The sequence below is a fragment of the Anomaloglossus baeobatrachus genome, chromosome 5 (assembly GCF_048569485.1).
Source record: "Anomaloglossus baeobatrachus isolate aAnoBae1 chromosome 5, aAnoBae1.hap1, whole genome shotgun sequence".
NCBI lineage: Eukaryota > Metazoa > Chordata > Amphibia > Anura > Aromobatidae > Anomaloglossus > Anomaloglossus baeobatrachus.
Genome location: NC_134357.1, coordinates 550117985 through 550132574, shown reverse-complemented (window position 1 = coordinate 550132574; position 14590 = coordinate 550117985). Strand labels below are relative to the sequence as shown.

Here is a 14590-nt window from a genome sequence, read left to right as displayed (position 1 = left end):
TGAAAATAGGCAGTGTTTAAAAAAATATACAAGAATTTACAAAAGGGAACAATACAATTGCAGTATAGACAGTTACATAAAAATAAAAAGTATAAACATGAAACTTACTAAGCGTGTGCCATAGAAGTGGCGTCTACTTAGGGAGTGGAGGGAACTCCAAGATGGTAGAAGAACGGCCAGCATCACCCTTTCTGATGCCCTCCAAGTACTGACTGAACCCCCCAGACAGGAGCTGTCTCTTATGCCCTAGCTAGCCCCCCTTGTCGGTGACATCATTTTACAGTCTCTTGTGGGCTGGGCTTGAGATTGTCACAAAGTTCCATAATTCTAGGGTTTTTCATATCTTTGCTCCTGGGTCACACAGGTGAAAGATATTAGCGTCATATTTTATATCTCGATTTTACATTTACATTGATACCAAACACAACGCATCTAGTATGATTTTACTGGCCAATACTCATTTGTCATGATTCCGGCGATCTCCCAGTGGAACTAGACGGTGCGTTGGATTCAGCACTCTACAGGGATTCTGGAAATATGTTTTTCATTTTTCTAGCATTAACGCAGCGCTTAAAACCTGCTTTGGAAGTTTTCCCGCCAATATAACAAAGAATTGTCTTTCTCTGCATTTTGTTTTCTGTAGATATACCATCACCCATGTCGTAAATACCTTAAGCTTCCAGGCCGATCAGATAATCGTCATGATGATCTGTGGCTGAGGGTGGAAACGAGGGGGGGGGTGAAGAACCTTCAACAGTTTTACATGACAGCCAGTGAATACATTCAATCTAGAGAGCAGGATAAATGTGAACAACGCCATACATATTTTTATTTACATGTGCCTTTTTGATTGCTTTTTCGCAGCTATATGACGAAAATACATTTTTTGTTACTTTTTTTTTTTGCACTGTTCACGGAAGGGTTTAATAGGCAAGCTTGTTCCGGATGTGGCCTGTACTTTTTTCCCCATTATTAGTAGTAGTTATTGGTATGGTATTTTGCATTTTTTTGTTCTTTTTAAATAACATTTTTTGTCTTGTTTTTGTAAAAATACATATTTTTACAATTTTTATTTATTTTTTTTCCCTGACCTTCTTACTTAAGTCTCTCTATTGTATGAGACACTAACATTTATTGTTCTGATAGTTAATAGAATGTATTGCAGAGCACAAGCACTGCAATACATTATATCTGTTAGTGCTGAACTGAAAGAAACCTTTGAGATCATGGTTCTGCTTCCCATAGCTGGGTGACGACCTCAGGTCACCATGGCAATGAACAAGCCCTCGCAATGACATCGCAAGGGCACCAATAGGATGGGAGAGGCAGCGCACTCCCTCCTCCCAGCACCCTAAATGCTACCATTGATCACAGAATTTAGGGTGTTAAACAGCCAGGGACAGCGTGGGGACCGTCCCTGGCCTTGACAGCCAGAACTTGGAAGTCATGTAAGCCAAGCTCCCGGTAATGGTCACATTTCCTCTGCCCGCTGTCTAAGGTCGGGAAGTCCCATACCCATACGTCTATAGTTTAGGGTCATGAAGGGGTTAATGTTGTCAGTCATAAAGCAAAGTGTGATCAAAAGACTAGACCTGGTCTTGTAGGGACCATATGATCCCATTCAGCAGCACAAAATAGAGAGAAGGTAGATTCATCTTATATGATGTATATGAGGTCAGGATTCGAGGAAGGAAACAGCATCATTACCCTCCACTTTCTCTTAGAGGCGATAATAAAATTTTTCTTCAAGTGATTTTTTTTAACTTGTCCGCATGTAACTTCTAAAGGCCCTGTTACACACACAGATAAATCTGTGGTAGATCTGTGGTAGATCTGTGGTTGCAGTGAAATTGTGGACAATCAGTGCCAGGTTTGTGGCGGTGTACAAATGGAACAATATGTCCATGATTTCACTGCACCACAGATCTGCCAAAGATTTATCTGTGTGTGTGTGACAGGGCCTTTACTCCAACAGAAGGACGTCCAATGCCCAAACTAATGGGGATAATGGTTTAGAGGCAGAGAGATGACTACATGATTGTGATATGGCTGTACTACACCACCAATAAAGTAGCCACAGCCGGTGACTGAGAAGAATCTGTGACTTCTCTGCATTTAGTGGTCACTACTCACCTGGGCGGTTATCTGTAGGAATCTCCTCTTTACTCCCCTCATCACCCCTCACATATGTCTCTGTAGTATTAATATGGGTCAGATCTTCACCCTGAAACAAATATTGTAAAAAATCACAGACAGATGGAGAAGTCACATCTATGATCAGCTCTAATCCTGCCATCTCCACCGCTCTCATTACACAAGTATAAAACACTAGAAGGTGGCCCGATTCTAACGCATCGGGTATTCTAGAATTTACGTATTGTGTAGTTAACGTATGATTTTTGTTATATATATATATATATATATATATATATATATATATATATATATATTTACACATACATACATATATATATATATATACATATACCTATATATATATATATACATATACATATATATATATATATACATATACATATACATATATATATATATATATATATATATATATATATATATATATATATATATATATATATATATATATATATATATATATATATATATATATGTTGTTGTGTGTAGTTACCAAGTGTTTGTGTAGGGCGCTGTAAATGTTCTGGGTGTTGTCTGGGTGGGGGTGTGTGAGAGCGGTGTTGTATGTGTGTTGCGTTGTGTGTGTTGCGTTGTTTGTGGAGCGCTGTGTGTCTGCAGCGTTCTGTGTGTGTGGTGCTGTGTGTGTTGCGCGGTTTGTGTGGGTGTGGAGTGCGTGTGTGTGTTTTGGGGGAGGTATGTTTTGTGCAGTGTGTGTGTTGCGCGGTATGTGCGTATATTTATGTATGGCGCGGTGTTTGTGTGTTGGGTGTTGTGTGTGCGGCGTTGTCTGTGTGTGTGTGTGGGTGTCTGTGTAGGGCGGTGTTTGTGGTTCCCAGTGTGTGTGTGGTGTGTTGTGTGGTGCGCGTGTGGCAGTGTGTGTGTGTTTTGGGGGGAGGTGTGCACCCCCATCGTGCTCCATCCCCCATGCTGCACACCCCCCATCGTGCTCCTTCCTCCATGCTGCGCACCCCCCATCGTGCTCCATCCCCCATGCTGCGCACCCCCCATCGTGCTCCATCCCCCATGCTGCGCACCCCCCATCGTGCTCCATCCCCCATGCTGCGCACCCCTCATCGTGCTCCATCCCCCATGCTGCGCACCCCTCATCGGGCTCCATCCCCCATGCTGCGCACCTCTCATCGTGTTCCATCCCCCATGCTGCGCACCCCCCATCGTGCTTCATCCCCCATGCTGCGCATTCCCCATCGTGCTCCATCCCCCATGCTGCACACCGCCCATCGTGCTCCATCCCCCATGCTGCGCACCCCCCATTGTGCTCCATCCGACATGCTGCGCACCCCCCATCGTGCTCCATCCCCCCATGCTGCGCAGCCCCCATCGTGCTCCATCCCCAATGCTGCGCACCTCCCATCGTGTTCCATCCCCCATGCTGCGCACCCCCCATCGTGCTTCATCCCCCATGCTGCGCACCCCCCATCGTGCTCCATCCCCATCGTGCTCCATCCCCCATGCTGTGCACCCCCTATTGTACTCCAACCCCCATGCTGCGCACCCATTGTACTCCAACCCCCATGCTGCGCACCCCCCATCGTGCTCCATCCCCCATGCTGCGCACCCCCCATCGTGCTTCATCCCCCATGCTGCGCATTCCCCATCGTGCTCCATCCCCCATGCTGCACACCGCCCATCGTGCTCCATCCCCCATGCTGCGCACCCCCCATTGTGCTCCATCCGACATGCTGCGCACCCCCCATCGTGCTCCATCCCCCCATGCTGCGCAGCCCCCATCGTGCTCCATCCCCAATGCTGCGCACCTCCCATCGTGTTCCATCCCCCATGCTGCACACCCCCCATCGTGCTTCATCCCCCATGCTGCGCACCCCCCATCGTGCTCCATCCCCATCGTGCTCCATCCCCCATGCTGCGCACCCCCTATTGTACTCCAACCCCCATGCTGCGCACACCATTGTACTCCAACCCCCATGCTGCGCACCCCCTATCGTGCTCCATCCCCCATGCTGCGTACCCCCATCGTGCTTCATCCGACATGCTGCGCACCCCCCATTGTGCTCCATCCGACATGCTGCGCACCCCCCATCGTGCTCCATCCCCCATGCTGCACACCCCCCATCGTGCTCCATCCTCCATGCTGCACACCCCCCATTGTGCTCCATCCTCCATGCTGTGCACCCCCATCGTGCTCCATCCCCCATCATGCTCCATCCTCTATGCTGCACACCCCCCATCGTGCTCCATCCTACATGCTGCACACCCCCCATCGTGCTCCATCCCCAATGCTGGGGCCACCGGGGGCGGGTCCGAGCGTGGCAACGTGTGGCGGGGGCCGGGCTGAGCAGTCGAGGCGTCAGCGTATGCCGGCCCCCTGCACATGTGTACCGGGAGCCGGTGTACGCTGGTAACCATGATACACATCGGGTAACTAAGGGAAGCGCTTCCTCTAGTTACGCGATGTTTATCATGGTTACCAGCGTACACCGGCTCGGTCACGATCCCAGCGGGGACGAGCGTGCCAACGTGTGGCGGGGGCGAGCGGGCGAGGCGTCAGCGTATGCCGGCTCCCTGCACATGTGTACCGGGAGCCAATGTACGCTGGAGTGGGGCTGAGCGGGCGAGGTGTCAGCGAATGCCGGCTCCCTGCACATGTGTACCGGGAGCCGATGTACGCTGGAGCAGGGCTGAGCGGGCGAGGCATCAGCGTATGCCGGCTCCCTGCACATGTGTACCGGGAGCCAATGTACGCTGGAGCGGGGCTGAGCGGGCGAGGTGTCAGCGAATGCCGGCTCCCTGCACATGTGTACCGGGAGCCGATGTACGCTGGAGCAGGGCTGAGCGGGCGAGGCATCAGCGTATGCCGGCTCCCTGCACATGTGTACTGGGAGCCGGTGTATGCTGGAGCGGGCGATGCGTGCGGAGGGCCGGGGTGAGCGGCTAATCCATGCGGGGAGCGGGGCCAGACCGAGGCGAGCGGCCAATCCGTGGGGGGGGCGGGGCCAGGCCAAGCCCAGCAGCCAATCCGACAGTTGTCACTCTAACGACACTGTCACGGTGACAGTCACGGTGACACAATTTTGGAGCAAGACAGACAGACAGACAGAATAAGGCAATTATATATATAGATATAATATTGGTGGATAAAACAAGACTGAGCACAAGACCTTCACAGCCGTCTACACATCATAGGGAGATTTCATAGCACCTTCTCTCCATCTACCTGATGATCCTGAGGAATATCGGGATCTTGTTTAAAGTCCTGTGGAAGAAGAGGACGGGGACATCTCTCTGGTGTTGTCCTCTTACTGAATAAAACTGGAGGAGACACATACAGGGACTGAATTCATTCCTTACATACAGATAATTATAGGTCGTGTGTATTTAGTCCTATTACCTGGTGATGTGAGGGGCTGGGGAACCTCCATCATGACGTTCTTGTACAGATCTTTGTGACCTTCTAAATACTCCCACTCCTCCATGGAGAAATAGACGGTGACGTCCTGACACCTTATAGGAACCTGACACATACAATGATACCGTCATCCCCTGATCCCTTCATAGCGTTACTGTATAATGTCCCAGCATTCCCAGCAGTGTCACCTCTCCAGTCAGCAGCTCAATCATCTTGTAGGTGAGTTCTAGGATCTTATGGTCATTGATGTCCTCATGTATCGGGGGGTGAGGTGGAGGCCCCGTGATTGGGCTCAGGGGTCTTCCCCATCCCTCAGACACAGGGGCCTGACAGCACTCACTAGAGGTTTTCACTAATAAGTAATCCTAGTCATGGAGAGGCACATTAATAAATCTTACGACAGACATTTCCAGAGTCCTCACCTCTCCAGTTCTGTCCACCTGTTATTGCCATAGATATGAATGATGTAATGTGACGTCATCAGAATCTCTCACCTCTCCAGTAAGCCGGAAGAGGATCTCTAGGGTGAGGTGCAAAATCTTCTCTGCCATCTTGTCTCTGTCCATATCCATCCTTCACGGGGCAATCAGGAGAATTCTCTTCTATAGAAGATCTCCACTGAGAGGATCCGATATTGTAGGGACCTGAATGGGGAGAAGATGACGATGTAACATCATAAAGAATCCGCTGTAATAATACAATTACTGGAGATAATAAGGGGAAACATATCAGGAGACAGAACCTGTAGATGATTTATTCTTTCTTGTCTCAAACAGACAAGAACAGAGGTTAAAATGCTGACTAAGGGTATGTGCACATGCTGCATTCTAGCTTGACAAATAAAATGCAGCGTTTTGACAACTGTAAACACTGCGTGTGCCTAAAAAAAAATGCATCTAAAACGCATGCATTTTGGATGCATTTTTGACAGTGCGGTCTCACTCGGCTTTGCTACATCCCTATATCCCCATTGAGCATGGCTGGCTGTGAGACAGCTGCGCAATGAGAATGAACTCGGATGAACTTCACTCGACTTCATAGTCATCGCCCTGATCTGTCTCTGTGTCGCGGCCTGGTTGACTGAAGTGAGCCGCGCAATCAGAGGTGCTGTCACTCAGGTTACCAGCGGCCAGCTGGAGTCCTCCACCCGAGACCGCAAATCTCCTGAGTGAGGGAACCACTGATCATTTCAGTCATTAGGGGAACTTGCTGTCACAGTTGGAGGACTCCAGTTGTGGCCGCCCGAGGATAACCTGAGTGACGTCATCGCGACTCACTTTAGTTGCTCCGTGGATCTGACAGCTAGCGGTCGTGCTCTGTGGCCAGTCGATGTCAGCTTCCGATTTAGCAGAGCTGAAAGTGTCGTGGGAATTCATGTGGATTACGTCGGACCTGGAGGGGTGTTTGGGGATTAAAGAAGTGGTGAAAGAGGGTGTTTTGTTTTGTCTTTTATTCCAAATAAAGGATTTTTTGGGTATATGTGTTTATTTTAACTTACAGATTAATCATGGGAGGTGTCTCAGACGCCTGCCATGATTAACCTAGGACTTAGTGGCAACTAATAATGAGCGGCTGGCATTTTCAAAATAGGAGAAGCCGCCTGAGCTTTGTGACAGCTGTGCAGTGCCGCGCCGCGCTGGTAATCAGTGAGTATAAGAGAGGGGGAGAGAGGGAGAGGGAGACTGACCGACAGAGAGACTGAGACTGACAGAGAGAGAGAGAGAGACACACACCGACAGACCAACAGAGAGAGAATGGGTGGAAAATGCAACCAAAAAGCACAAAAGAAGTGATATGCTACCTTTTTAAATGCATTGATTTTGTCAAATATTTGGCATCCAAAACACTGCCTAAAAAAAAAAAAAAGCAACATGTGCTTGGGAATTTGCTGACTTCTCATAGACTTTGCTGGGGAAGCACAACGCATGCATTTTGACAATGACACGCTGCAGTTTTAAACGCAGCGAAAACGCAGGAAAAAAAAAATAAAAATCACACGTGCGGACACAGCCTAAAGGCCGCTTTACACGCTGCGATATCGGTACCGATATCGCTAGCATTGGTACCCGCCCCCATCTGTTGTGCGACACGGGCAAATCGCTGCCCGTGCCGCACAACATCGCTCAGACCTGTCACACTACTTACCTGCCCGGCGACGTCGCTGTGACCGGCGATCCGCCTCCTTTCTAAGGGGGCGGTTCGTTCAGCGTCACAGCGACGTCATAGCTGCGTCACTGAACCGCCGCCCAATAGAAGCGGAGGGGCGGAGATGAGCGGGCTCAACATCCCGCCCACCTCCTTCCTTCCGCATAGTAGCCAGAGGCAGGTAAGGAGAGCTTCCTCGTTCCTGCGTTGTCACACACAGCGATGTGTGCTGCCGCAGGAACGAGGAACAACTTTGTTACTGCTGCAGTAACGATATTCGAGAATGGACCCCCATGTCACCGATGAGCGATTTTGAGACAATGCAAAATCGCTCATAGGTGTCACACGCAACGGCATCGCTAATGCGGCCGGATGTGCGTCACAAATTCCGTGACCCCAACGACTTCGCATTAGCGATGTCGCAGCGTGTAAAACCCCCTTAAGACGTCTCCTCCATGCTCCCAATCACTGGTTATGTTGGTCACTGCTTTGACAACTAATTGGCTGTGGAAAATACAAGTTTGTTGGAACTGACCAGTAAATACAGAGATTGGTGGGGACCCAAGCAGCGATGGCACAGGATTAGGGGGGAATCACGAATAGGTTATTGTTTTTATTATTTTACAACATCTAGTTTTTCCTTTACATCTACTGTCACAAACAGCCGGGTGGGGATCTCACAAGATCCACCCGCTGTTCAGCAATTTGTCACGATCAGACTGCTCTTTAGCGCCCCTCTTGTCAGCAGGTCCCTTTTGGTACTGCTGGACAATAAGTATATGAGGCCGCTGAGCTACTAATGCCAAGTATTGAAGGTCTGCCAGAATCGGTAATGTATATATCACCGATTCCCGCTAATGGAATATATATACCTTGGTACTCCTTACTGATAGCACCCCAAGAATTCTACACAACAATAACTTTGCTGCCACCACCGGACTTTCCACAGGTAGTCCGGACACCTGTTACAGATAGCAAAAGACTCTTCGGGTTCGGATTCGTATATAGAGCAGGAGGAACAAACTATTAAATTTTATATTTAATCCGAAAATAGGCAATGTTTATAAAATATGCAAGATGTTAAAAAAGGGGAACAATAAAAATACAACGTAGACAATTACATAAAAATAAAGGGATAAACATGAAACTTCTTAAACTCGTGCCATAGATGTGACATTCAAATTTATGGAGGGAGGGTCTCCAGTAGACAAACTGGCAGCACCATCACTTAGGTATGCCCTCCTGTACTGACCAAGGCCAAAAATGGGCTTCTGACTTTTATGACCTAAGTTCACCCTCCCATCTGTGACCTCATTTTACGATATCTTGTGGGCTGTGCCGAGGAATTCAGAAAAATGAGATAATTGTAGTTTTTCACATATCTTTGCCCCTGGGCTCACAGGAGAGAGATATTAGTGTCATATTTTATATCTCGATTTTTCATTCGCATAGACACCAAACAAAATGCATCCCGCATGATTTTATTGGCCAATACCCAGTTGTTGGGAAACCAGTGATCACCTAGCAAAGCCAAATGCTCCTAAAAACTGTGTTAATAGCTTTTCTACTTACAAGAACAAAGAAACATTTTTGTGTGCACAGATTTGCCTCTAGCTGCTCCATCCCCCTTGGTCATAAATACCAACACTCACAGGCAGATCAGATAGGATCGTCATGGCAATCTGTGCTAGTGCTGGGGGGGTGGTATAAGGGACCTTAACTGTTTTAACATGAAACCTCCCCTTTTTGAGGTAGCATGGGAGCTTGATTTGCCAATCGTCTCCCAAGCCTACCTTGCTAGCATCCCCCTGCCGGGACAGCAGCGTTGCCATGCTCTTGTGTTGAATGGTAAAATCATACTGCTGCAGAACAAAGCTCCACCGCAGAAAATTACAATTGTCGTCGGCCACCTGGTGCAGCCAGCTGAGAGGGTTGTGGTTTGTTACTATGGTGAAGTTGCGTCCATATAAGTAGGGCTGCAGCTTCCGTAGGGCTCACACCATAGTGAGGCACTTCTTCTCCACAGTGACGTAGGCCACTTCCTGGGGTAAGAGCTTGCGGATGAGAAACACCACTGGGTGCTCTTTCCCCTCCTCATTTACCTGGCTGAGTACTGCACCCAGGCCAAATGCACTGGCATCTGTCTGCAATATGAACCGTCGGGTGAAGTCCAGGGCTTGTAGTATTGAGGAACTGGCAAGGGCAGCTTTTGACGCTCTGAAGTACTGCTCACAGTTATCTGTCCAGGTGACTACTTGCAGTAGCTTCTTTTTGGTGAGGTCCGTCAATGGCTTAGCAAAAGCACTATAGTTAGGGACGAACTTCCTATAGTACCCTGCTGTACCCAAGAAGGACATCTTCTTCTTTGACTTGGAGGTAGGCCAGGATGTGATGGCATCCACCTTCCCTGGCTCTGGTTTCAGAGTGCCACCATCCACTCGGTGTCCGAGGTACTGCACCTCCGTCATACCAATCTGACACTTCCCTGGCTTTATCGTCAGACCACCACTTTGGATTTGCCTGAGGACCTGCTCGAGGTGCCCCAGGTGTTCATCCCAAGTGGGACTAAAGATAACAATTTCATCCAGGTAAGTGTCTTGCTAAATTCTACTAAAAAGGGGGCTGAAAGCCCGTACTTACGAAGCGCTCACTGATATCCTAATCAGGCACGAATACTAATATTCTTTATAGCAAGATACTATTTATTTTAATAGCACATGAATATAATCGATGGTACATAGGCATAAGAACTATAGTCATAGAAACTTATACAATAACAGAAATATGCATCAACATTACCGTTATGTTGTAGCAATCCTTTCACATCGGAGGGAACTCGAGTTAATGATAAGGAATCAACATCATGGCATCTTGCATCACAGGAACAGTGCGTACGTACACTTCAATGTCCTGGAAGGTATTCCCTAACATTAAGCGAGTTCGGTGTATTTTTTATAGGAAAACTTTGTAGGCTGGGTTTAAAATGGTCACCAGCATATGACAGCTGAGTCATGTTCATGTAACTTGACCACAAGCTGCTGTGGGCACCAGTAGCTTCCTGCACATTTCCTGCACATTTAGCCAGTGGTCAACTGGCCGACCACAGTTGACCATTGTGTTAGTGAAATATTGCAATGAGCCGTAAATTTCATATGCAAGCTTCCTTAAACCTGTCTTTAAGCTAACCACAAGTTTCCGGCAAGTGGAACTGTGAATGTTACTTCCTTTATCTTGAAAACTGCTTCAAGACATGTATTCTTTGGTCATCATATTGGCCCTCCAAAGGACATCTCTTTGATACTGAATTATTGATAGGTCAAATAATATCTGGGATCACTCCTATCTTTTATGATTATGATCCCTATCTAATAGTCATTCAAACTTCAGTCATATCACATTGGTATCACAGTAAGCGATAGCAAACCCTCCTAGTCCCTCAAGCAGCTGGTCGACCAATCACTGGAAAGTGACAGGGAATCATGAATGGATAAGAAAGTCGGGTTTAACACTGCGCTAAAACCATGAAGCCAAACATTGTGATGAATTCTTTGCTATATTTTCTTTATTTAGGCCAGGTCTACGCGTTTCAAAGGCATGTCCGCCTTCTTCATCAGGACAAAGGAAAAAACAGCATGCTGTTTTTTCCTTTGTCCTGATGAAGAAGGCGGACATGCCTTTGAAACGCGTAGACCTGGCCTAAATAAAGAAAATATAGCAAAGAATTCATCACATCGTTTGGCTTCATGGTTTTAGCGCAGTGTTAAACCCGACTTTCTTATCCATTCATGATTCCCTGTTGCATCATCGGGGCTGCTGCTTGACCATTTTCTGCATACATAGGAGTTGTGCCTGTCACAACTTCCATAGGTGAGCACCTGTTTTCATTTTCTAAGCCTGCATTGTTTGCCAGATAAGACCCTATGTGCGCTTTTCTCTCCACAGCATTTTGATTGGAAAGTGACAGGAGCATTTCTCATGCCAAAGGGCATGACAAAGAATTCATACAGCCCGAATGAGGTGATGAAAGCGGACCTTTCTTGTGCTTCCATGGACATAGGAATTTGCCAGTACCTTTGACTCAGGTCCATGATTGTCAGGTACCAGGCCCCAGCTAAGCAATCCAGCAGCTCATCGATGCATGGCATTGGTTATGCATTGGGTGCTGTGATTGCATTTAGCTTGCTGCAGTCCACACAAATCCGGGTTGTCCGGTCCGTTTTTGGAACCAAAACTACAGGCGAGGCCCATGCACTTTTGGACCTCCGGATCACCCCCAAGGCTAGAATTTCATCGATCTCTCTCTTTACGTCTTTTTTGTAACTCTAGGAAGACATGGTATGGGGGTTGATGGACTGGGGGATGATTCCATGTGTCCACCTGGTGGGTGTCTATCAACATCTTCCCTGGGACATTCGTGAAGGTCGTCAGGTATGGCCGGAATACCTCCCGCAGCTGGGACCTTTGGCCCATGGATAGCTGTGGGTTCAATTCCGCCTCCTCAATAGACCCTCCATCCCGGGCCGATGTGAGCAAGTCCACCAAGACTTCGCTTTCGACTTCTTCACCAAGGCTACACACAGGAAGGGTGAAGGCTTCCCAGTCATGATGAACTTTCATCATGTTGACATGGAAGACCTTTTGCCTCTTATTGGAGTGGTCAATGGTGACCACGTAGTTCATGTCATTGAGGCACTGATGCCACAAGGTATGAACCCTCCCATGCCGCCTGAAGCTTGGGAGTCATTGGGACTAGGACCCACACCTTCTGACCCACTTTGTACACCCGCTCCAGAGTGTGTTGGTCGTACCACAGTTTCTGGCTGGCCTGGACCTGCACCATATTCTCATGCACCAGCCGCATCATTGACTGCATTTTGTCACAAAGCCGCATGAAATACTCCACCACGGACACTTCTGGGGAGTTCAGTTCCTCTTCCCAGGATTCCCTTACCAGACCAAGAGGCCCCCGGACTCGTCTGCCATACAGGCGCTCGAAGGGGGAGAACCCCGTTGAGGCCTGTGGTACCTCTTGATAAGCAAACAGCAGGTGTGGGAGGTACCGCTCTCAGTTGCATCCATGTAACTCATCTAGCATCTTAAGGATCTGCTTAAAGCCTGCTTTACACGGTACGATCGATCGTGCGATTTCACGATCGATCGTACCCGCCCCTGTCGTTTGTGCGTCATGAGCATTGATTGCCCGTGGCGCACAAACTCGTTTAACCCCCGTCACACGCACTTACCTGCCGCGCGACGTCGCTTAGGGCGGCGAACATCCACTTCGTGAAGTGGGAGGGATGTTCGGCGTCACAGCGACATCACACGGCGACCTGCCAATAGAGGCGGAGATGAGCGAGATGTAAACATCCCGCCCACCTCCTTTCTTCCACATAGCCGGCGGGAGCCGCGGGACGCAGGTAAGCGATGTTAATCGTTCCCGTGGTGTCACACGGAGCAAAGTGTTCTACCACGGGAACGATGAGCAACCGGCGCCATTTTAAATAAACGAGATGTTGAAACCGAGCGACGAGTACACAACTCACGATTTGTGAGCGATACTGCGTCGCTCGGAGGTGTCACACAGGCCGATGTCGCAAGCGATGCCGGATGTGCGTCACAAAAACCGTGACCCCGACGATCTATCGCACGATAGATCGTCTCGTGTAAAGCAGCCTTAAGGGTACCATAAAATTGCTCACACAAACCATTGGTCTGTGGGTGATAGGAGCTTGATACCAGATGCTGCACCTGCATTTTATTACAGAGAGCCTCCATTAAAGGAGACATGAACCGAGTCAAATGGTTGGTAAGCATCTCCCTGGGAGATCCTACTCAGGAGAATATGGTCAAGAGAGCATCTGCCACCTTATCGGCCCTAATTGAGGACAGAGCCACTGCCTCCAGATACCGGGTAGTATAGTCTACCACAGTAAGGATGAAACATTTTCTAGAGCTGCTGGGGACGGCCAAAGGCCCAACGATGTCCACAGCGATCCTCTGGAAAGGCTCCTCTATCACCGGCAAAGAGATCAGGGTAGCTTTGGGAGCTGGCCCTGACTTTCCTACTCTTTCACACGTGATACAGGAGTGGCAGCAATTGGCCACAACTGTCCCCACTTGAGCCAATAGAAGTGGTGAAACAGTCGGGACTTGCTTTTGCTGACCCCCAAGTGTCCGGAGAGTGGGATCTCATGGGCAATACACAGCAACTCACCCCTAAAGTGGCAGGACACCCCCAGCTGTCTTTCCATCAGCCACTCCTGTTGGGGGCTACAGGGAACAGTCTCCAGTACAACCTCCCCTGGTCCAGAATAAACTCTCCCTCTCAAAGGAGGGCTTCTCTGTGAGATCCCTTAATGTCTCTAGACTGGCATCGGTTCATAGAGCCGCCTGGAACTCTTGGCTAGAGGCAGCAAAAAGTGACGTTAAGGTTCCAAACTCACCGGGACCCTCTGGGCCCTGCTCTGGGTCCGTACCCAGTTCCGTTATCCCTATGGCTGAAGCGGTGTCAGAAGGTAAGGTGACATTTGCATTCTGGGCACTCTAACTACGAGTGACAGCGCCCATGAAGGCTGTCTCCCTGGGGGATATCAACTCTTTACCATTAGACTGACAGGCTCTGGGTGCCAAGTGCTCCTCCTCCTGTAATACCTTAGGAGCAGTGCTAATGAAAGGGCAGCTACCACCGGCTGTGTCACTGTCTGCTGTGACACTGGTCAGCTGCATGGGACCACCTTCCTCATTGTCACCATACCTGCTTCCACCTCCGTTAGCGCAGACACTTACTTGGGTGAATCCTCAGCCACGTCACCCCGCAGCGTGGCATGGCTGAGTTTGCCTGCACACGCCTCCACTTTATTACCATGTACAACATTAGTAATCACATTCTAATCATCAACATTT

The 14590-nt window shown here is 48.8% G+C and overlaps 1 protein-coding gene and 1 long non-coding RNA gene across 2 annotated transcripts in view; one reads left to right on the top strand and one right to left on the bottom strand.

The window, feature by feature from the left end:
• LOC142312286 (uncharacterized) overlaps positions 1-14590 on the top strand; it is a 106860-nt gene that overhangs the window by 14492 nt on the left and 77778 nt on the right. The gene's annotated exons all lie outside the window — the stretch shown is intronic.
• Positions 1-14590, bottom strand: part of LOC142312276 (uncharacterized) — a 168640-nt gene that overhangs the window by 130972 nt on the left and 23078 nt on the right. Inside the window, 5 exon segments of the mRNA XM_075351210.1 lie at positions 2134-2224; positions 5351-5445; positions 5525-5648; positions 5731-5907; positions 6037-6186. Of these exon segments, the coding sequence (XP_075207325.1) occupies positions 2134-2224; positions 5351-5445; positions 5525-5648; positions 5731-5907; positions 6037-6114 (565 nt within the window). The 5' untranslated portion in view covers positions 6115-6186.